At 41.0% G+C, this 22,021-nt stretch overlaps 1 protein-coding gene across 1 annotated transcript; it reads left to right on the forward strand.

The window, feature by feature from the left end:
• The first annotated feature begins 8,940 nt into the window (after window positions 1-8,940).
• On the forward strand, window positions 8,941-17,186 carry tank (TRAF family member-associated NFKB activator). The gene is made up of 8 exons (XM_083642416.1): window positions 8,941-9,069; window positions 10,344-10,485; window positions 10,842-10,953; window positions 11,171-11,265; window positions 12,973-13,037; window positions 13,120-13,238; window positions 13,802-14,199; window positions 14,939-17,186. Exons 2-8 carry the CDS (start codon window positions 10,387-10,389, stop codon window positions 15,113-15,115), a joined length of 1,065 nt encoding a protein of 354 aa, XP_083498542.1. The 5' UTR covers window positions 8,941-9,069; window positions 10,344-10,386; the 3' UTR covers window positions 15,116-17,186.
• The last annotated feature ends 4,835 nt before the right edge of the window (window positions 17,187-22,021 follow it).

Here is a 22,021-nt window from a genome sequence, read left to right on the forward strand (position 1 = left end):
AAGTGTGGAGACAGATAACATTAACTTTAGCTAAAAATAATAACGTTACCTAACGTTAGCTAACACCAAATATCAATGATGACTTCTGCAAATAAAAATTGTTTTTGCTTTTGTTTTATATGTTCTTGATGGTAGAACTATCTTTAGACTAGTGAATAACGTTGATATCCTCAAACAAAGTGTCTTAAAGTGTGTAATGTTAACATTAGTTAGAGAAAAAGCGAGCTCGCGCAAGTGCTGACACTGACTGCTTCACAGACTGACTGAGCTAATCTGAAAATGCTTGACTGAAAAAGGGCCGTTGCCTACCAACAAGGTCAAGATTAAAAGTCCATACTCTTAACAAAAACTAAAACTTCACTGAAAAGGGACATTGCACAACACGGATTAGGACTAGACAGTCAGCTGAGTTCAAAGACAAGTTTCCTTTACTGTGTGCTGATGAAATTTAGTAGCCTAGGATTCAGTTTTAATTTCAAAGTTAATTTCATTGTTTGTTTTGAGTTGACCTTTAAATTCAGCTCAAGCAACTAACCTTTGCATACAGAATACTATTTTATGTTAGGCTATAGTGCAAAATTGTTTTTGGTTCATTATGAAAATGTGATGGGATGAACTGGACACCATATTCTCAGTAGCCTACCCTATTTAATGGGAAACCGCAAATCAGCAACTGTTGTTTACACACAAACATTGACTTTAATGACCTCAGAGATTACTTCTGTGTACTTATACTGTATATTATTCAACTCATCATGAGAAGACCTGTCATTCAAGCCTAATATGAAGGCTCTATGACGATTTTGAAAAAACTGCCTTTTAGAGCTCAAAATTGGCAGCCATCTTGGATTTGAAGGTCAAAAATAAGTCAAATCATTATATAAACACCAAATATGTATTCCTTGACCAGAATAAGCTCTGAAACCATGTATTGTGCATCATTGTAGGTCAAACCATTAAAAAGTTCATTTCCACGGCAGACATTTTGGATTTTGGTCTCTCAAATATTTTCCCCGCCTTTTTTTAAAATACACCCCGGCTAAATTTGTTTATTAACCCTCCTAGATGACAAATCCATTGAGAAACGGACCTTCGCTCTCCACGGTCACGGAAGTGCCACAGATGACCCTACTATTTTCTAATGTTTGGCATGGATGAATTGCACGCGAATTTTCCTGGTTTCCGTTTTTGCTGTATTATGGAGCACTGCAGGCCTCGCTCGCAGCTTGGCTGCTGCATGGCCTCACCTGCTCTATTGGTGCGCGTGCACACGGGTGTGTGTGTGTGTGTGTGTGTGTGTGTGTGTGTGTCAAGTCAAGTCAAGTCAAGTTTATTTGTATAGCACATTTCATACACAGAGGCAATTCAAAGTGCTTCACATAAAATGGTTGACAGGAAAATAAAAGAATAAAAGAACAGAATAAAATGGATTTAAAAGCATCACAACAAAACTTAAAAAAATAGTATAAAAAGTGCATTAAGCAACAGGCGCAGCAGTTGCAAAAAGAGCTAAAAACTTATAGAGGACTCCTTGGGTTTGCATAATAGAATAAATCAATTTATCTATATTTAGTCCCCCCCCGGGAAGCTTAGCGTATGGGAAGCTTAAAAGTCCTCTTTTAAGCTTCTGGGAGTTACCGGGTGATCTTTTTTTTTTAGGATGATTTTTCAATGTTTGTTGTTGTAATACTCATTTCAGCCACAAGAGTGGACCACTACCCCAAGTCCTAAATACAAGCATTCATGTTTTCTTCCACGTGAGTTTTAATTTCTCCATGTACTCTAAACACAAGGCACATGTTAACAAGTTATGTAACCAATAGTGACAGTAATGTTGAATGCTTTTAGTCCAGTTTAATTTGAGTTTAGAACATGGGCAAGTAAGTGGTGCACTCTTATGGCCGAAATTAATATGACAACAAAAACGTAAAGGCACTAAATATGACATTCAGCCTGACTAGATGTCAGCAAACCACTGCTGCTAGTGAGATGGTGCCCTTCTGAGCCACGCCCCCTCTGTGTGTTGTGAAATCCAGGCTTGTTTTTCAAGCCGCCGCACTGGCCGCTTGCTCCTTTGTGCATGTGGCATAATATGCCAGTCCCTCCCTTGTTTATGAATAGACAGATAGCGACCGTGCAAGGTTCGCGAGCAGTGGTGGAGTGAGCCTGAGAATGAATGGGAGAGAGGGAGCAGTGGTGGAGTGAGCCTGAGAGTGCATGGGAGAGAGGGAGCTGCCGTGGCCATGAGAGGAGGCATTCAAATGTTCTGTTGTGATTATATCACAGCGTGCGAGACTTGCAGCATTTCCGGGTTTTGTTTCAATGGGCTGTGGCTCGCTCTGCATGTGTCCACTCCACACACACACACACACACACACACACACACACACACACACACACACACACACACACACACACACACACACACACACACACACACACACACACACACACACACACACACACACACACACACAACAGACAGCTGGGAGAGCGATGACAGGGCGGATGGTAGTGTTGGAAGACATGCCCATGTGTTTTCTATCATTTGTTTATGTCTGATACTGCTGCTCTAGTGCGACATCTAGTGGCGTTTCTTCCCGCATATAGTGCCTTTAAAAAAATCTGCCTGTGGGCGGAAAGAATCACCTGCCAATTTCAAATAAAACAGACATTTAAGACGTTGGTGAACAGATCCAACAACAAGGTTAGAGGTGTGTGTGTGTGTGTGTGCGTGTGCGTGTGCGTGTGTGTGTGTGTGTGTGTGTGTGTGTGTGTGTGTGTGTGTGTGTGGCTTAGGTCACTACCTGTTTTGGAGTTGTAGGCTTGTCCAGTGTTGGTGAAGACTTTACTGTAGATCAGTGTTCTGTCTTCGTCAGAGCTTCCAACTAATCCTCCATCATGCAGAGAGGTGGAGAATGCCACCTTCCAGATGTCTGTGGGAAAACACGCAATTAGATATGAAACAGTCGACTTTGAGATCTTTGCAAACTCTGTGTGTGTGTGTGTGTGTGTGTGTGTGTGTGTGTGTGTGTGTGTGTGTGTGTGTGTGTGTGTGTGTGTGTGTGTGTGTGTGTGTATATCTCTCTCTCTCTCTCTCTCTCTCTCTCTCTCTCTATATATATATATATATATATATATGTGTATTATTTTCATTTTGGGGTGAACTGTCCCTTTAATCTAATTCTGAGTTGTTGTGTTGTTGTATGTTGCAAATGCAGTTTTTAATCATTTGAAAATCTGCCCAGCACAAAATGAAAACAAATTCTCACACTTTTAAGATGAGCAGGTGACTTTACTACTGCTTGGTTGATAAAATGCACTATTACGAACTCGATCTATTGTCTGCCAGGTACCTACCTGTCTTCTCCCTCTCCATCCTCTCCACCTTCTCCCTCAGCTCCTGCAGCTCCAGCCAGACATCGGGCTCCCCACCCGGCGGCCCAGTCCGAGCCCCCTGCGCGGACCCACAGCACAGCAGCAGCAGCAGCAGCAGCAGAGACACAGCACCCCTCATCCTCAGCTCCATCAGGCTGTTGTTGCTCTTGTTGCTCAGCTCTGCATCCTTAAATACCCACCTGCGGCTGATCTCCCTCCTGCCTGGCTTTGCCCCCTGAGAACACAGCATCTGTCCTGTCCCGCAGCTGGAAAGTCCAAACTGAAGCCAACTTTCCAGGTTTCCCATTAAGCAGCTTCTGAAGTTGAAGGCCATCTCTTATCTTTATTTAACACCTTCCAAACAAGCTGCCAAATAATGTAAGATCCTGTATGAATCTATCAACTATAGGGAATGCAGGCCGCTGTATGGTTGTGTGTTTGTGTGAACCAATATTTTGGTGTGTGTGTGTGTGTGTGTGTGTGTGTGTGTGTGTGTGTGTGTGTGTGTGTGTGTGTGTGTGTGTGTGTGTGTGTGTGTGTGTGTTTTCAGGCAATGGAATTGGTTCCAAGTTGAGGCAGCACCACCCAGAAGTGTCCAATCAGGCTGTCATTGATGGGAACCTCCCCCCCCCCCCCCCCCCACTACCCCCTGAACACACTTGAAATCCCCCCCCACTGACATGACCCAGCCCAATCATATACGTCACTTTACGGTAACAGCAGATGGACTACACTCGTTACATTAAAATATTATAGCTGCTACTTCTACCAGAACTTTCCATAGATTCTTGTTAACTACATCACGCACCGCTTGGACTGTAAATACCTATTTAATGCCTATTTAACTTGGACTGTAAATTCCTATTTAATGCCTATAAGACTCCTCCTATCCGTGTATATATTATTGGACTGCACTTGCAATGTTGTGATTTTGCCTTTTAGATATTTTCATTTGATCTTCTGAATATTGATACGCCCGCTACGCTGCATACTTACACTAAGACAAATTCCTCATATGTAGCCTAATCTTGCATATTGTGGCAATAAAAATGATTCTGATTCTGATTTCAACTAAGAGAAACATTGTGCAGTGAGGAGACATAACTCCACTTGTTTCAAACGCAGATTCACTTGTTTAACAAGTTTTATAATTTACAATGTCTTGTAATTTTACGTTATTTAATAACGTGGTGAATGCACGAGTCACAACATGTACATAAGGGTACATGAGAGCGTTTTGGCACTCTTGGAATGTGTATTTGGTGATTTAACGGGGCTAGGCTAGCTTTGCTAAGCTAACTTAGCAGGAGGGTGCATATCTACTGCAGGCACAGAGAAGAGAAGGGCATCTATCTTTTCGTCCTAATATCGGGAATAGGGCAAACAGGTGAATCTACCAAAATGTTTGGATAATAATGCTGTCTTGGGCTGTGCAGAGCAACATAAGTGGTTAGAGAAGTACAATGGTATAAAATATAATGGTATAAAGACATCACACAACGTCCAGCCATATACTAGGTTCAACCTATAGTTTAACTTATTTTAAGAAGATTCTGATTTTAAGATTCAATAACAGGCTAAATGACTTGTCAAGATGGAGATTTTTTTTCAGTCAAGGAAATATCACAAGTCACATGAGAATGTAAATGTTGCAGGCTTACTGATCTCTTTCTTCATTACTGTTGTAGAATGAACTTTACCTCCATTTTTCAAACTCAGTGCCAACAGAACACCTGGCACCATGCTGGCTGCTGATTGGTCAGCTGTTTGTGCTGTGTGGTGAAATTGCAGCTGTGTCTTAAGAACAGAATAATTGGCAGTACTGGATCCAAAAATCCCATTCAAAGGTGGAAACTAAATGGGTTCCGAGTGCCACAAAAAATAGCCAGAAAATGACAACACTCCTCAAGACGATCCAGATGAATGGTATTTTTGGGTCCTGTTTGCTAGTCATTCTGTACTTAAAATGGGTGAAATAATTCAGAATCACAATGACAAGAATTACATATTTGAACATACAGCACATTCTCTTCAATCATGCGTACAAAGGATAATGGTTACGTATTGTAACCATAGTTCTATGATCACAAGCAGAGCCCTTGACAGGGTCCTTATTAGGGGATTCACACTGAAAACCTTACATGCACCTACTCAGCCAATCAGGATGAGCCACAGGGATATCCCGCCCACTCTCCAGTCCACAGAGTTTCTTCAGCATTTGTGGAGCGGCAGGGGCTCCGCTTCTGATGATAGAACTAGGGTTGCAATACGTAACGCAGGGGTGCGTTACGTATTGCAACCCTAGTTCTATCATGCTCAAAAGGGAGGAGCTTCGTGAAATTGTCTACACACTTGGAGAAGGTGCAAGGGGCCATGAGGGCATAGTACATAGTACACTAAACTATCCTCTGAAGGCCAACCACATCATTTTCTTCGACTTTCAGCTAGTTTTAGCCAGCTAGCAAACAGACAGTGGTGGGTGACAGGGGCGTCATGCAAACCAAAATTCTGAGGGGGCGACATTCGGTGGCGACCAAAGGTCCCCGGCTAAAAAATGTCAGTGGCGACCGAAGGTCTGAATAGATCTGCAATGATTCAATCAGTCTGCCCAGATAAAGTGTGCTGAATCCACTCATGATTGAATCAGTCCATTTAGCTATTTCTAAAATGTTTGCCATTTGAAGCCAGATTTAGAGGAAGATCTCATTTTAAATTATAATTTTTTTATTAGAGTTTAGAGGGATTAGAGTGTTGTGATATCATTATTCGGTTTTAACCATCAATATTTTGCTCCTTTTCTCATTAGGGTAAATACTGTATATGTATTTAGAGATAAACATTCGGCAGCGACCAAAGGTCCCCAGCAGAAAAGTTTTGGTGGCGACCTAAGGTCTGAATAGATCTGCAATGATTCAATCAGTCTGCCCAGATAAAGTGTGCTGAACCCACTCATGATTGATTGATTTATCTATCAATCGTCCATTTAGCTATTTCTAAAATGTTGGCCAGATTTATAATATCTCATTTTAAATTATCATTGGGATTAGAGTGTTGTGATATCATGATTAAGTTTTAACCATCAATATTTTGCTCCTTTTCTCATTACGGTAAATACTGTATATTTATTTAGAGATTTCGGTGATTGTGCTTTTATGGTTATTAGCTTAGTCACTTCCACACTAGCTTCTACACTGCTGCCACTTTTCTTGAAATAGCTCAATCTTGCTTCACCCAAAATGTTATTCACATAAAAAGACTATATCCAGTATCCACAATGCAAATTATTTAAAAAAACTGCATCTTGACCTGGAGACATCAAATGGATTTACCTGTGACAGTGGTGGTAGTGGTAAAAACAGCTCACTGCCATAACAGCTCTGGCTAACATTACAATGCTAACTTTAGCTGCATGGTAGTACAAATATAGCCAACTAACTTGCTATGCAAACTATACCTATAATAACTAACAGCATGAATTTTACTTCCCCCTTCATTTCTTTTTTTCAAAAAATCTGAGGGGGCAACTGCCCCCTCAGTTTCAATGGGCATGACGCTTCTGGGTGACGCCATGGCTGAACTGGGCTTCCAGGTGTAGCCGACGCACTCCAGGCAGCGATACCATCAGCGGCGTGTGGCGTCGGTACATTCTTTCTTTTCTCATTTTCTTCAAGGCAAAATTGAGACGAAGCCTTCCCAGGCTAATAGTTGTTCATTCTCAGTGCTGAAGAAATGTGGACAGGTGAGTGGGTGGGATATCACATCCTTATGTGATCACTGTGGCTCACCCTGATTGGCTGAGTAGGTGCTTGTAAAGTTTTCAATGTGAATCCACTCTGGTACGTGATTGGATAAGAGCATAAGTGCCCTGCCAAGGGGTGGAGTTTGGTGAAATGGACCACAAGTTTCCACTTTCAAATTAAGTGCAGTTAATATGCCAACCGTTCCTGTAACTTTGGTGGTATAACTTCCTCATCTTTCAACTTTCTCATTGTGAGAGACCTGGTTCGACCCAAACCCAAGTTGTTTTAGTTGCCTAAACCCAACCAAGTTGTTTTCGTTGCTTAACCTTAAACAAGTTGTTTTAGTTGCCTAAACTTAACGGACGTGGCGACATTTTCAAATGAACCGATGTGTTTTTCACTTCTGTTAGTTTCAGCTGCGTGCATACTGTGCATATAAGATGCACCGGTCTCCAGTCTCTGCAGTTGATTTGACTTTGGTGTAGGCCTACACTGCACATATTTTGAAAGCGGAAACCTGTGTTATTTGTAATGCCATGGGGTTAGACTGGGTTGCAAAAATTACTTTTTTGTAAACAACCAGTCATGAAACGCTAAGCTAATATGCTTGCTAGCAATTATTTTTATTGCAGCTTCATAACCCATCAGAATCACCCTCAACAAATAAAGAAATGTTAGTTTTCAAAAGAAAACTAACCTATTAGGTCCAGATTTAAAGGCCATGATTTTACACCCCTCTTAATTTTGACGACCCAAACAAAAATGAGCAATCATCAGAGCAGTAGCCTAATAGCTCGGAAATAGCTTGTTTGGAGGATTTGATAACAAAAAATAACTGCCCATTAGATCTATGCATGGAACTGCTATTATCCAAAGTAACTCTGAAGGCATGTGTACAGTGTGTAGCCTGGCCTTATAGTAGCCTATAGCATACAGGAACTAGTCCTGTCATAAAAAAAGAGGATATTAGAAGTATAACAATACACAATGAACTTTTACATAAAGGCATTACAACTTTTGACAACTGGGCATTTTTCATTCCATTATTTTCCATTTTAAGTTTGTTTTAATAATGCCAGCTATAATGCAACACATTTTTTCATAGGTGTCCCTCACAATTCCTCACATTATATGCATATCCATCACAAGGCTAATTTAGTGTGGGATATTTTAGACATTATCAAGTTTTTAGTTGTTTGTCAATTGTGGATATTTACTGCAGCATGTCAGAAAATGCACAATATCAACAAGGTATCAGCATGTTGGCTTGTTATCTTCCTATGCTGAAGAGAACACCTTGTAGATAATACAGTAATGAGACAAATGGAAAATATATTAAACCTCAAGTAGCCTATTCTTATGGGGACTTATAACATGCCTATTGCATTTTACAGTATATAGCCTACCAGCATATAAGCATAAGACAGTTGATTTAAACTTGCAGTCCTGCGCAAGAGAAAAATAATCTGATCAAATTAGAGTAAGATCAACGCAACATAATGTAGCTTGATAACTTTTGAACATGCACAAAAGCAGACGTGTAGGACGAAAGAAGAACCTTCAAACAGCTAACCACCCAGCTCTTCTCTCTCTCTCTCTCTCTCTCTCTCTCTCTCTCTCTCTCTCTCTCTCTCTCTCTCTCTCTCTCTCTCTCTCTCTCTCTCTCTCTCTCTCTCTCTCTCTCTCTCTCTCTCTCTCTCTCTCTCTCTCTCTCTCTCTCTCTCTCTCTCTCTCTCTCTCTCTCCAACTTGATTGGTCAGGATCCAGAAGGCGGAAGTCTACAGAGCAGGGGATTCCCCGAGGGAAGTTCCCAACTCACTACAGACTATGTAAAATGTACATTAGTGCGAAACACATATCCTCTCCTGCGTTTCATAACTTTGTAGGTCATTTGAAGAATACGAAGGTGTCGTGGTGTCAAAACAATCATTTTGACTTTACTCGAATGAAGGTAAGGGCATAACTCACTGCCTTTAGACAGGCGAACTGTACGTTTACTACTGTGCTGTAACGTTTGAGGCGCTCGGTATCCACCGGTTGAATGGACTCTCTATGGCTAACCAGTCGCTAGATTTTCACTTTAAAGAATACGGAACTGTATCGAATGGGTTTTGAAGAAAGACACTAGAGCGATCACACAATGAAGTGTGTCGATACAAAGTCGCAAGCGACCTTTTCTAACTCATTCAGAATTTCAGAGCCTGTAGCCTAAATCGTGGCTGTATACACGGCACTGGTGTTAACCTATCACTGACAGCCATGCTGTTATTATGGCATTTATGAAGATGGATCAGTTATTCAACAACAGCTAGGGTGAGACTAGCCCCTTTATTGTTCATCGTGGTATCATCTGAACATTCACACGTCTACATTCACGATCAGAGCACTGTAAGTAATTACTTTGAGAATATACTTTTGCTTTTGTTTTCTCTGAACTTCAAAACGGAAAAGTCAAAGACAAAGGATATACAGAATAAACAGTATGATTTGACTTAATCCTGTGTGTGATCTGTGGGACATTTCCTTGTGTAGGCTGTACATCAGTGATCCACCGTTGGAGTGCAGGGAAAATATGATTGAAATTGCAAAAGCATTTATTAACTTTTGAATACACTTTTGAATATATTTATTGACTGTACAATACGCTCATAAAGATCCTTTGCACAGGATGTATCTCTTTACAAATAGGCTGTGGAAATGTGGAAAGCTTTTTTGATATTTCACCCTAACTGCAGCTCTTCTTCAATAATCAGATTAGAACATAATTTTCTCACTATTGTCAGTGTTATCAGTAACTTAAATCAACATCATGTAGCTAACCTCTCAGATTATTTGGGACCACTTCAAGATTTTATCTTATATATATATATATATATATATATATATATATATATATATATATATATATATATATATATATATATATAAAATTGTAAAACATGCCACAAATCACCAAGCTGTTTCCATTGCATACAGTCAAAATAATAATGCTGCATGTATTTCAATTCAAGATTCAAGATTTTTATTGTCACTCCATGGTACAAGTATCACGTGTGAAATTCTTGTACTGTGGACTCCGTTTACAACATAGTACAAATATAACAGGGCATATGAGTGCAAAAATTTGGGGGACTGTGTTTCTTGAGGCAGTTACAGTATAATTAAGTTGTACAAATTGCAGTTGTGTTTCCAAACCATGACTTGTGTGATTTATTTGACACACAGTGCTCATGTCTGCTGCGTCAGTGATGGTTGTGGAGCACACGGCATGGAGAGGAACATTGGAGACCAGCTCAACAAAGCTTTTGAAGCTTATCGCCAGGCCTCCATTGAGAAAGACAATGCTAAAAAGGAACTACAGCAAACGGTAGTAACACCATGGAGAGACAAACGATTATTTGAAATTAGCCAAATATTAAGAAAATAATAATAAAACCGAGTCCACCAGTAAAAAGGTAGCTTTCATTGCTAATTCTGCAAGCAAGGTTTTGTACCTTCCTTACTGCAAGCATAATATGCTTAATTTTAGCTTTTATTTGCTTTTATTATATTTGTTAACACTGTGAAATTGTCAATACACCTCAAATAATGTATAATTTCAACATAGAGATGACAATTTTGTATAAATTTGATATGAAAATGTGACACTTGCACAGATATCTGAGCATAGACCAGATCCCAGATGTTGGTGCTAGAAATATAACAGAACCCTCATTTTTGCAGACTGAATATTATGAGCGACATACTCAAAAACTGCAAAAGCAGATAGAAGACCAGCAGCAGCAGATTTCAATACTTGAAGCTCAGTTGAAATCAGCAGCAAAAAAACCATCAGGTTAGTGACACACGCCAGATGAATTGCGTCTTCATATGCGGACAAAATAATCGACTCTTGCCTCTACATCTCATTGTATTCTGGGCAGTGACCTTTATACAGCAGGATGTCAAGTCTCAAGACATTTCAACACCAAATTCATATTAGCCATTTCATCGAGCTGTGCCTCTGCTTCCTGTCTGTGTGACAATTCATTTCTCCTGTTTTGGATTGGAAGGAGAGATGCCTCCCAGAACACAGGAAGAGGAGACGTTGTTGCCTTGCAACCATGTGCTAGATGGGACCAATGCCTTTAGGAAAATACAGTACCTGGTATGTATAATGTGCTGGCATGATTTTCACAATGCAACTGCTGCAAATCTGGATTTTTTTTATTTTTAATTCTCACACTTACACAACACATGCATACATGCAGGCTTGCTCACACGCACACGCACGCACGCATGTATGCACACACACACACACACACCCACGCGCGCGCGCGCACGCACGCACGCACGCACACACACACACACACACACACACACACACACACACACACACACACACACACACACACACACACCAGAGCTTTAGATTCCACTTACATTCTTATATTGAATCTGTAATCAGGGGTTTTCCTGGCTCAGAATGGGCCCTGGGGGGTGACTACGATCATGCTTACTGTCATGCAGAGCCTACATTTGACTTTTGCTTTGTGTCTCGTCAGGGTTATCCTGAACACAAATATATCGGTCATTATCAGACATTCAGGAGCAATGTGTTTTCACAGCACCCCGCCAAGTCTCAGACAGTGATTTCTACCTAGAAATGTGGGACATTAACTTTGAAATTCTCTACATTGATAGGCTACAGTTAAAATGTTTGATTTTGAGTTAGGCTAGTGTCCTCTAGAGAGAGAGAGTGGTGTCAGCGGAGGACCAAAATGCGAGACTCATTAGCGAATGAACAGCCAGGAATGGGTCTCGCGCTACTTTTGCATGCTAAAATAAAGCTGATAGTGTCCAATTTGATTCAAGGGGGGGAAAACCCTTTCAGAGTACAACACAAACTGTCTATTTTGCTGCAACTCGACAGTGCTGCTTAATCCAGGACTTCCTGGAACTCTTGAGTAAAAAGTGAATGGAGATGTCGAGACTCTTCTATCTACATGGCTCTGAGTTAGGCTAGTATGCAGTCAGGGTTGTCCTGGACTCATAAATATCAGGTCTTTGGGGCCTTTGGGGTGGGGCTTGGGCCTTTGGGGTGGGGCTTGGGCCTTTGGGGTGTGGCTTGGGCCTTTGGGGTGGGGCTTGGGCCTTTTGGGGGGTTGCTAAAAATTCCTTTATGCAGGAAAAACCCTGTGTAATGGCCTATCTTGAATGTGTATTAACTGTTACAGTAGCTCAAACATTGTACCCCCTATAGTAAGCAGTATATGTATAAATTGTACATTGTACATATTGTATTGTACTATGTGTGCGCACACACACACACACACACACACACACACACACACACACACACACACACACACACACACACACACGCCTATGTGGTTCTCACCCATCTGCCTAACTCACAGATTATTTCCCAATACTTAATGTTGGTATCACTAACTGGCACTCACTGTCACTGATAAGGGACTGTTCTTATCTTTTTATGACTATACCTTGGTTCCACATCATTCTTTTCTGTTGATGATTTAACTGACTGGCAGCCCCCTAAGGATACTGGACGAGAACCCAGATTCTCTTTCAGTTCACACCTGATTAATTGTCCACTTGCCAGAGTGAGTTCTCTTTTACACCACCAGATGGTGGTAGAGGATAATATCACTGCAGGGCTCATCTTACAGTAGTTTCGGCTTGACTGTGAAACATTTCCTTTACTGGTCGGGGTACGTTTTGAATGAATTTATGTCTGGTAACCGGACTACACTCTTTTATGTGCACATTTAAAATGCTAATTTATTAACAATTTGTTGCTTGAATAAATGTTGCCTCTGATTACTGTAAATGGAATGTGCCAATTTTTCAGAAGGAGAATATGGAAATTGCTGTGGCTGTGCCTCATAAATTGCAAATTAACAGCACCATTGACAAGTATGTGTCTCTCCTTACGTACCAGATTCTCATAGACATTGTTGGGGGAAAACATTCTAACTCTGATTTCTTTGTTTCTCAGTCAAGACATGCAGGAGGTATTTGAAGCGATTCAAGGGAAATTCCAGCAGATCCGCTCTCTAACCAGAAGACAAAAAGATCACCTAAAAAGATTTCACAGAGGAAACGATACTTCAAATGGTAATATTCACTTTTACCAACGGCTTCAAATTCCCTGCTGTTGCATAAGAAGACCTGGACCTGAATGCAGATATATATTTTTTTCAATTACTTGAGAGAAAATATGTTGAGTTACAATTGCTTTGAATGTGTCATAACAAGTTGTGAATTTACGAGCTTTTGCTTTGTTCTCGAAGACAATTAGATAGCAACACCTTAAGCAGAACCGTACATTAATGCCTCATTGTCCTCTTGAACCACGGCCGCTCACCTGTGTGAAAATAGAAAGAGCAGATAAACACATTTAATTATTCCACTGACAAATGCATGATGTTGGCTCTGGATACTAGCAGTATAATTAGTGCAATAATTTTTTTTTTCATATGTTCAATGAAGAACCAGTAGGATTCCTTAATAAGCAATGAAAAATCAAACGAGAAGTGAGAATGCCCTTGAGAAATATTTTTCAATCATTGCCAAGCTTGTATTTTTATTCGCTGGAATATAATAATATGTTGATGCTCGATTGAGACGTAACACAGGTATGTCAAATCTCATCTTCTCCTTTCCCTGCCATCTGACAGACCAGCGGTTCTCCATGCCTATCCAGTGTACGGACGATACGGCGGAGCAGGCGGAGAGACCCTTCTCGGCGCTGAGGTCAGCGGTGGAGGTCCCACATCCACCCACATCTCTGGCGTCCCGCGGCGCCAGCCCCGAGGACAGGGACTTAGTAGACTCTCTCACCAAACTCAGTGTCAAATTCCCGCCCTCTGCGGACAGTGAATACGAGTTCCTGAACAGCGCTCCCGAGAGACACGTTGGTCTGCCCCTGACCAGGAAGCGGCCCCCCAGCGGCGTCCCCGCTGCGCTGACAGAGGAGGCGCCCGCGGAACTGCCCGGCCCTTTTGTCTACCCTCCGTCCCCCTCCCACTCCACATCGTCCTCGCTCTCCCAGGAGAGCGTACGGGGACCCCAACAGGTGAGAATCACAGGAGAAGGTCTTGAGAAAAACCTAGTAGCAAATCATCAGTTTCTGATTGGCTATTTGCTAATGGCTGAGGGAAAAGGTGTGAAATAGAAGGGAAAAAAACCTTGGCTTAACTCAAAACGTATTACTGTGTAACGTGTGCTGATTCTTTTTATAATTTACCCGCGGATACTCTGGTTATATTTAGCATATTTGGTGGAGAGTGGGGCCAGATGGAAGCACATTACAGTCATCCGAATCAGATGAGACCATTATGATGCTTAAGTGGGATTTCATGGCCTAATGTGTATAACCGTGCTTATTACAGAATTGCACAATGTACAGTGAAATCTAAAAGTTGCCGTTTTGAAAACATCCGTTCTGCTCTGGCTCTGCAGATAAGACACCGAGCACAAAAGGACAAGATGCTCTAGTTTTTCTTCTAGGGAAAAAAGCAAACAAACTCAGAATGCAATACTTGCCCTATAGGTTGCAGCAATACGGGCAATTATTCACATTATTATCTGCTTTTCATAGGTGGGAATGGGATGACCTCAATGGCCAGACTCTAGTAGCAAATGAGTAGTAAGATCATGAAACATGGGAGCCACTCCTCGCTTTTACTGTTTTTGAATCGGAAAGCGGATTCATCTTGTGTTCGTTAAAGCGACGGATACGTCCGTCTGTAAAGGCCCAAGTGACCCAAACAAGCAAACAGCCTTTGTGTGTGTTTGCATCCTTCTCTCTGCAGCCTCTGTGGAGCCCTGAGCTGTGTGATGCAGCGGACACGGGGACAGAGCTGGAGGTGGCACAGAGCAGCAGCCCCGATAAATGTGCTTTCTGCTATGCGGTGGTTCCTCAAGCCTGTATGAATAGCCACCTGTATTCGCATTTCTCTCATTCTCATAAGAACGAAGCCAGCAAGTGACAGTGGAGGCAGAGACTGGCTGGCCGATGCCAGAACTCCACCCAAGACTTCACTGTATTCATGGGTCATTCATGCCTTTGTTGCCTGCCATAGGAGTACAATGCGCTGTACTGGATTTCAAAATGACACTGCCTTTTGCAATACGACTTGAATCCATTCAAAGTCCCATTTATTTAATGTCAAAGAGTTGAATGGTACACTTTCTTGCCCATTATATATTTTTTAATATTACTCTGAAAGCCATCATTTAATCTTGCAATGAATATTCTTTTTTTTTTGCTAGCTGTGTCATTTTCTTTTCTTTTTTAAGAAAAAGGGTGGGATGCTGTTCTAAGTGTAACCACAATATATAGACATATTGTACTACGATGGAGAAGATGCAGCCTTGACTTTGATATTTATGAACTTTGAAGTTTAATTGTGCTTATACAGTTTATATTTTAAAATACATAAGTTGTGTTTGAGGACTCAAAAGAAAATATCAATGTATATTTTTCAGGGAGATCTTCACTCTCAGAACTGGAGAAAAATGAATTCACATTGGAAATGTAAGTTTTGATATATTTTTATTTGCTGAAATGTGACTAGTGTCTTCTTTTTATGCTGTCAATAGAATGATATGTTTTACAGACACAGGAAGGGGAACAATTTGAAGTTTTCTTTTACTCCATGTCTATTAGGCTATTGTAAAAACCAGCAATGTGCATCCAATCACGTTAAAGGTTATTTGCACATGTTGCTAGTGAACTATTCCCACAGGAATTTGCATCAGCATTGTATTTAAAAAAAAATCTGTCATATGATTTGGAGCCACTGTGACATCCTTAGTCCTTAGAGTTGGCAATAATAACAAACTTTGAATTAATTTAAAAGTTATGCAATTTGTTCATTTAAATTTGGTTTGTGCAGGTGGTAAACATGTCATCAGGCACACGCTCAGATGTCTGATTATTTGCTATTTCTGTTTCATTCTGAAACAGAATGTTTCACATGAAAAGAGATAAAATGACAAATTGACGAGTCAGGTTCCAAAATGAGATAATCACCAAAAAGTGACACTTATTAGTACTCTTACAAAATGATTTGTAGTACAAAATTCTTTAATTGGACGCATCGGTTTTTGAAAGACAGTTTCAGTCACTGACTGTATCCATCGTGTGTGCGGCAATCTATAGTTACACAGATTCCATCTATTATTTGACCAAACCGTATGGCTTTTCCGAGCAGCAGCAACAGCTTTTGACTTTTGCAATATTTATTCACAGCTTTGCAAACAATTGCAATGATTCAGTGATTTTCCCTGGTTTGTGTGATGACGTGTTAAGAACATGGGGACAATATGTGTATTGGAACACGTCGTTCTGCAGAGACCTTGCAGCCCTTCAGCTATGGGCTGATAACACTTGCTGCGTAGATGAGCTGGTGTGAAGATTGCGAACAACAACCTTTTGTTTTGTTTTCAGGTTTCAAGTTATATCAGTTAATAGACTTGGATTAATTTAATCCTTTCATTATTAATCAATATTCGACACTGAAAATGTCACTGCACATCAAAAATATATCAGAAAATCAAAACAAGAAGTGTGATTTCTTTCATGCCATCCATTCCAACTAATGAGTCATTAGATTCATTATAATCATTATAATAAATCATAATTAATCATATATTTTGGGTCCATGATGATAGGGAACAGCAAGTGTCTCTAAATACTGTATCAAATCACAACACATCATCTGAGTGAGGGAAAAGACTGAAAATAGGCGACATGTTATTTGCTGTACAAAGCTGAATAACATGTAATGTGTCCAGCATAATACATGTATTTGGAGTGACATAAACCGTCGAATTTCACATCTCACATCACATTATGGACATCGAGGAGAGAATTTATTCTGTATTTTTGGCAAATACAAATAAGCACAATCCCTAATGATTCTCTCTGGTTATCTGTGAAGAGCTGAACATTGTGCCGCCTGCATGCTTTTCTCCCTGGGATCATGAACAGCTGCTTGCACATAATTATGTTGTCATTCCTTGTCATTTGGAAGAGGAAAGTCATACTGACAGCTAGGCCTCTGATTTTTTCTTCTTCTTCTTCTGTGTTTTCTACATTTACTCACTTGTTAATAAAGTAACGTGAACAGCTTGAGAAAACCTGCACTTAAGCTCCAAAATAATCCTCTTTTCTCGCCATGTTTTTGCTCGCATTCAGAGATATCCAGGCCTCCTTGTTCAGTGCGACTTTTGCTACCAGCGGGCAGTAGATTTGAGAGATATAGTAAATAAAGAGGAAAAATGTCCAGGACATGGATTGAAAGGGAGAAGCAGCAGGCTGATTACAAGGTGTCAAAATTGCCAGGAGCAAAAAGGTGAAAGCAATCAGGGGTGAGAAGAGTGCAGCATTCGTGAGGGGCAACTAATTATCCATCTCATTTGTGGAGAGCAGCATTGGAGGCACCGCATGGTGACAGATTGGTGCGGAGGAGAGGGGAGGTGTTAGAACAATGGAGCCCACAGCTCACCATCATTATTGCATGCTAATCAGCGGTGCTGCTGCTGCACCACCAGTCGGTGCTGCAGAGAGTTCGGGGGGGGGGGGGGGGGCAGGGAAGTCACCGGCTTCAGGGGACCGTCGTCATTTCCAACTAGAGGCGAGAGGGAGGAAGCTGACATATATGTGCTGGCACTCTGTCAATGCCTGCTTGAGCCAATAGAGAGGCCTTCCAAGGCAGAGGCTGATCTCTGGCCTTACGTTATCATCACCTCCCCACTCTGGAAGTGTGTCTTGAAAATGAAAGATAGATTGAGTGCGTGTGTCCTTTTCCATGGGATCCAGTGCAATAATAATAATAATAATAATAACAACAACCACAATCGGCAGCATAAACATGATAATCATAATAAAATGATAAGAATATTCATTTAGCCTGATGGCTGAGGTTTTTGACAGATAATGCAATTCAAATGCGGTCATGTATTGTCATTGTATAAATGCATCTGCTGTAGCCTATGTATGTTGACAATAGTTTTGAGTGTTCCCTGCACTCATTCATTGTAAAACATGAATAAGATTTAATATTATTAGTAGTAGTACAGTATATTTCGTCTAACATGTTATGCAAATAAGAAGACAGGTTCTACATGTTGGCAAAAGAAAATACGTAATCTTCTCAGATGACTCAGAGAGAGACTTGTATAAATTATGTTTTGTGTTAATGTTTGATCATGTCTGTGGTGCACCATCTGGGTACAGCACATAATACTGTACTATTGCTTGATATTATCTGTCAGACTATCATATTCAAACTATTAATTATTATTATTATTAACTGTTGTTATACTACAGCTACATGTATGTTAAGCTTAAGCTAAAACTGTGTCAGGCACCATATGAATATGGCCACAAGCAGGAGGCCACACAACAACAAGGATATATGAAGATTAAGACAATACAGTTTCTTTTGTTGATCAGTCTTTCTGTGAAGTCGCAAGGCTTTCATCACCATCACAGCCTAAAACGTTTGTTCAACCGGACTGAGGGTTTCGTCTAATGTGAGATCATTAATATGTAGTGTTGATTAACAGGGAGCACAATCAAAACTTTGAATTACAGCATTTGGAGAGTTGAGCCGCTCTTCAGCACTAGCTGAGAGTTTGCTGCTGCTTTCTTCTTTACACATGCAAATGTATAATATACGTTTGAAATGTAACATTACATTTAAAATAACCCAACATCGTCAAACAAACAATTAGATTGTATTGTTTTTATTGTTAAGCAAATGCAGGGCCGCTGCTGGCCATTTGGGCGTAATTGTAAAGCGTAATTGTTTTGTGGTGCCCCCCCCCCCCCCCCTCCCCCGATAAAAACTTTCAATAACTGTCAAACGAAAGACTGCAAATTCATTAATTATTAACGATACTAGTGTATCTCACATTACATTACATGTGGCAAACAAACAATTGTTAGAATTACTGTACATGTCAGCAAACAAGCGATTGTTAAACTGTACATGCAAGCAGGGGCGGACTGGGATCATAATTCAGGCCGGGCATTAGATACCAAGGAGGCCAGGCCGATATGGGCCGACGTGTGTGCCGGCGCCCGAAGGGCGGCGGCAAAAAATTTGGGCTGTTTGAAGCCCAATTTGGGCCGTTTGAAGCCCAATTTGGACCGTTTGAAGCCAGATTTGGGCCGTTTGAAGCCAGATTTGGGCCGTTTGAAGCCCGATTTGGGTCGTTTGAAGCCCGATTTGGGCCAGTTGAAGCCAGATTTGGGCCGGTTGAAGACAGATTTGGGCCGTTTGAAGCCCAATTTGGGCCGAGTCCAATTTTACAATGAGATGCACCCACTTTAACCCTGAATAAAGTAATAAAAACACTAGTAAACCAGTAGGCGGCGCCTGGCCTGCTGTTCAGTGAGTGGCCTGACTGAGGGCACATAATTTTTTTTTTTTTTTTTTTTTTTGGTGCCCTCAGTCATATGATGCCCTACGCAGTCTGCGTACTCTGCGTAATGGGGTGCGGCGGGCCTGAGCAAATGGGTCATAATGACAGTTCGACAATAGACAAAGACACCACTCCACCGAGTCATTCTCTTAAACAGCTACACTCTTCTAAATATTTATACAATGTTTATCAAATCATTGACAAGAAGATATAATGCAAGAAAGAAAAAGAATGTTGATTGAGTGGAAACAAAACACAGCGATAGCAAGTGCATTAAGGTCACCTGGCTAGAATGCCCTCTTAACATCAATGTTGTTTAGATCATTAACAACTTAGGAGGGAAACATATTCAACTGTGCACTGGTCACCGTTGGCATGAGGGGACTGCCAACTGTCATGGCGTAGTGAGCTGAGAGTTATCACCTCACAGTTGTCTCTGCCATTGCGTTGGGCTCCTTGTGCTCTCTGTGTGTGCACAAGTGGTAGAACTGACTTTTGTGTTCGATTAAATGTGTTGAAGCCACGGCCGCCATGTGCAAAGTCTCAGAACAGCCCCCCCTCGCTCTGTGGTGTGTTTGTCTCCGTGCTGGTCTGAGAGCCCTGCTTTCTGGAGCAGACATTTGGCAGTCACAGCAAGTGATGACAGAGGCAGTGGTGAGATCGCACCCGGAACCCCAAAGGAGGCTCACATTTCAGGCGGGTATAAGAGGCTGGTCCAATAATACACAGAACACACAAAAGCGCTGATCAGTGTCATTTTTATTGAAGATGCCATTGTTCTGAAAATCACATACTTTTTTATGCCTTTACTCGGGTGACCACTGTGACAGTCTTGGATATTTGTCAAGCGCTGAACTTTTGGGAGACATTTTTTGGCTGCCAATTTGAAATAATTGTACCACTGGAAGTCTGGCTCACAAGATGTCCTCTTGTTATTTTAGTGTCCCCTCAATTTTTTTTTTAAATCATCAGTGTAGGTTGTTTTTCATCTCGACACATGGGGGTGGGGTGCTGCTTGGGGATGTGGAATGAGAACTTGCAGGGTTAAGGCAGCATGAAAGAATCCACTCTGGGTTTAATGACCTAGCCTTGCTGGGCGAGGACGACAGGGAACATGCTCTTGACTTGTACTGAATTTGCCAATTAACACCTCCAATAACAGGCTGCCTCTGAACATCACCAATGTAGGAAGAGGAGGAGCAAATCTCATGCACTTTGTTTATCAGCCTCTGATCCTGTAAGGATGAGGTCTAGGATTTCTGCATGGATGGATTTTTTATTTTTATAAATAATACTTTTTTTTTATCTTATACTTTTTTTTTTTAATCTTATATACTGGTTAGTTTTGTTTTATAGAGGCACTTTTTGTATGAATTGTTGCATTAACATATATTATGACAATTATCTGCTCAGTTGATGGCTTGTTTAGTCATTGGCAATGTTGGAAATGTTTTATTTTTTCATGTGCTGCAGGAATCCTTATGTACTTGTTGGACATTCTATTTTCGCACTTGCCCATATGGCAGCACGCAGCTTAAATGAGACACATGACTGGTATCTAAGATACACTGCGCTACATTCTTATATACATAAGAATACATCCAAAAATACATATTCTTTCCCTTCTCATTGTTTTACATGAAAATGCAAAAAAAAAAAACAATACTGTCCACGGATAGATGTCCGAAAAAGATCGACCCTTTCAAAATAAGGTTCCCATTCCAGTCGACCCTTCTATAGTTTCACACATGCTTATCAAACCTCCAAAAACACCTGGTACAGGTGTGGCTATTAAGTCCCCAGTGAAAATCACAGTAGGTACTCTTGTGATGTCCTCGGAGTACTCGCAGCGGTGGCTTTGCATCGGGGCTGAGATGCTGTAGCTAACAGCAACCGCAGAAACACCTTTGCCTGTGTGTAAAAGAGGACATCCTTACACCAACTGTGCTTAATGAATGAAAACCCTACTCCCAGATCTAATTGAAAAACAGATGCCTAGTGCACAGTAGCTGGTTATAGCCACAATCACACCATAACACAGAGGTTTGGCTATTCATTAGCAGGTACTTTGACAATAGACAATAATTGATAGCAGTTCACACTATAGGAAAGGTGGAGTGATCCATCTAATGATGATGTTAATAAATAGGCATGTAGGTCACAGAAGATAACACTTTAGGTGTGAGCTGCTGTGCAAAGTTATGACACAGTAAGGCCTTGTCCTAACACTGTCAACATAACGGATACAGACACTGTGAAGAAGATGTTCATGCCAGTGCTGAGGTGGAAGAAAAGAAACGCATGCATGGCTTAGCTTGAGCTCAATGTTAGCTCCCCTCCTATCCTTCTGCTGACCACCCGGTTGTCCTGTTTTAACCCTGTTGGAGATGCCACACACAAATCCATTCATGTATTCAGTGTTAAGAAAGCATAAAGTCATGCCAGTTTCCTGACTGACA

The sequence above is a fragment of the Poromitra crassiceps genome, assembly GCF_964638095.1.
Source record: "Poromitra crassiceps genome assembly, chromosome: 8".
Lineage (NCBI taxonomy): Eukaryota > Metazoa > Chordata > Actinopteri > Beryciformes > Melamphaidae > Poromitra > Poromitra crassiceps.

Excerpts from the sequence above, each read along its gene's own strand:
- tank (XM_083642416.1), top strand. The coding sequence starts at position 10,387 with ATGGAGAGGAACATTGGAGACCAGCTCAACAAAGCTTTTGAAGCTTAT. Across the intron at positions 10,486-10,841 it reads AAAAGGAACTACAGCAAACG|ACTGAATATTATGAGCGACA; the intron begins GTAGTAACACCA and ends TCATTTTTGCAG. Across the intron at positions 14,200-14,938 it reads GCGTACGGGGACCCCAACAG|CCTCTGTGGAGCCCTGAGCT; the intron begins GTGAGAATCACA and ends TTCTCTCTGCAG.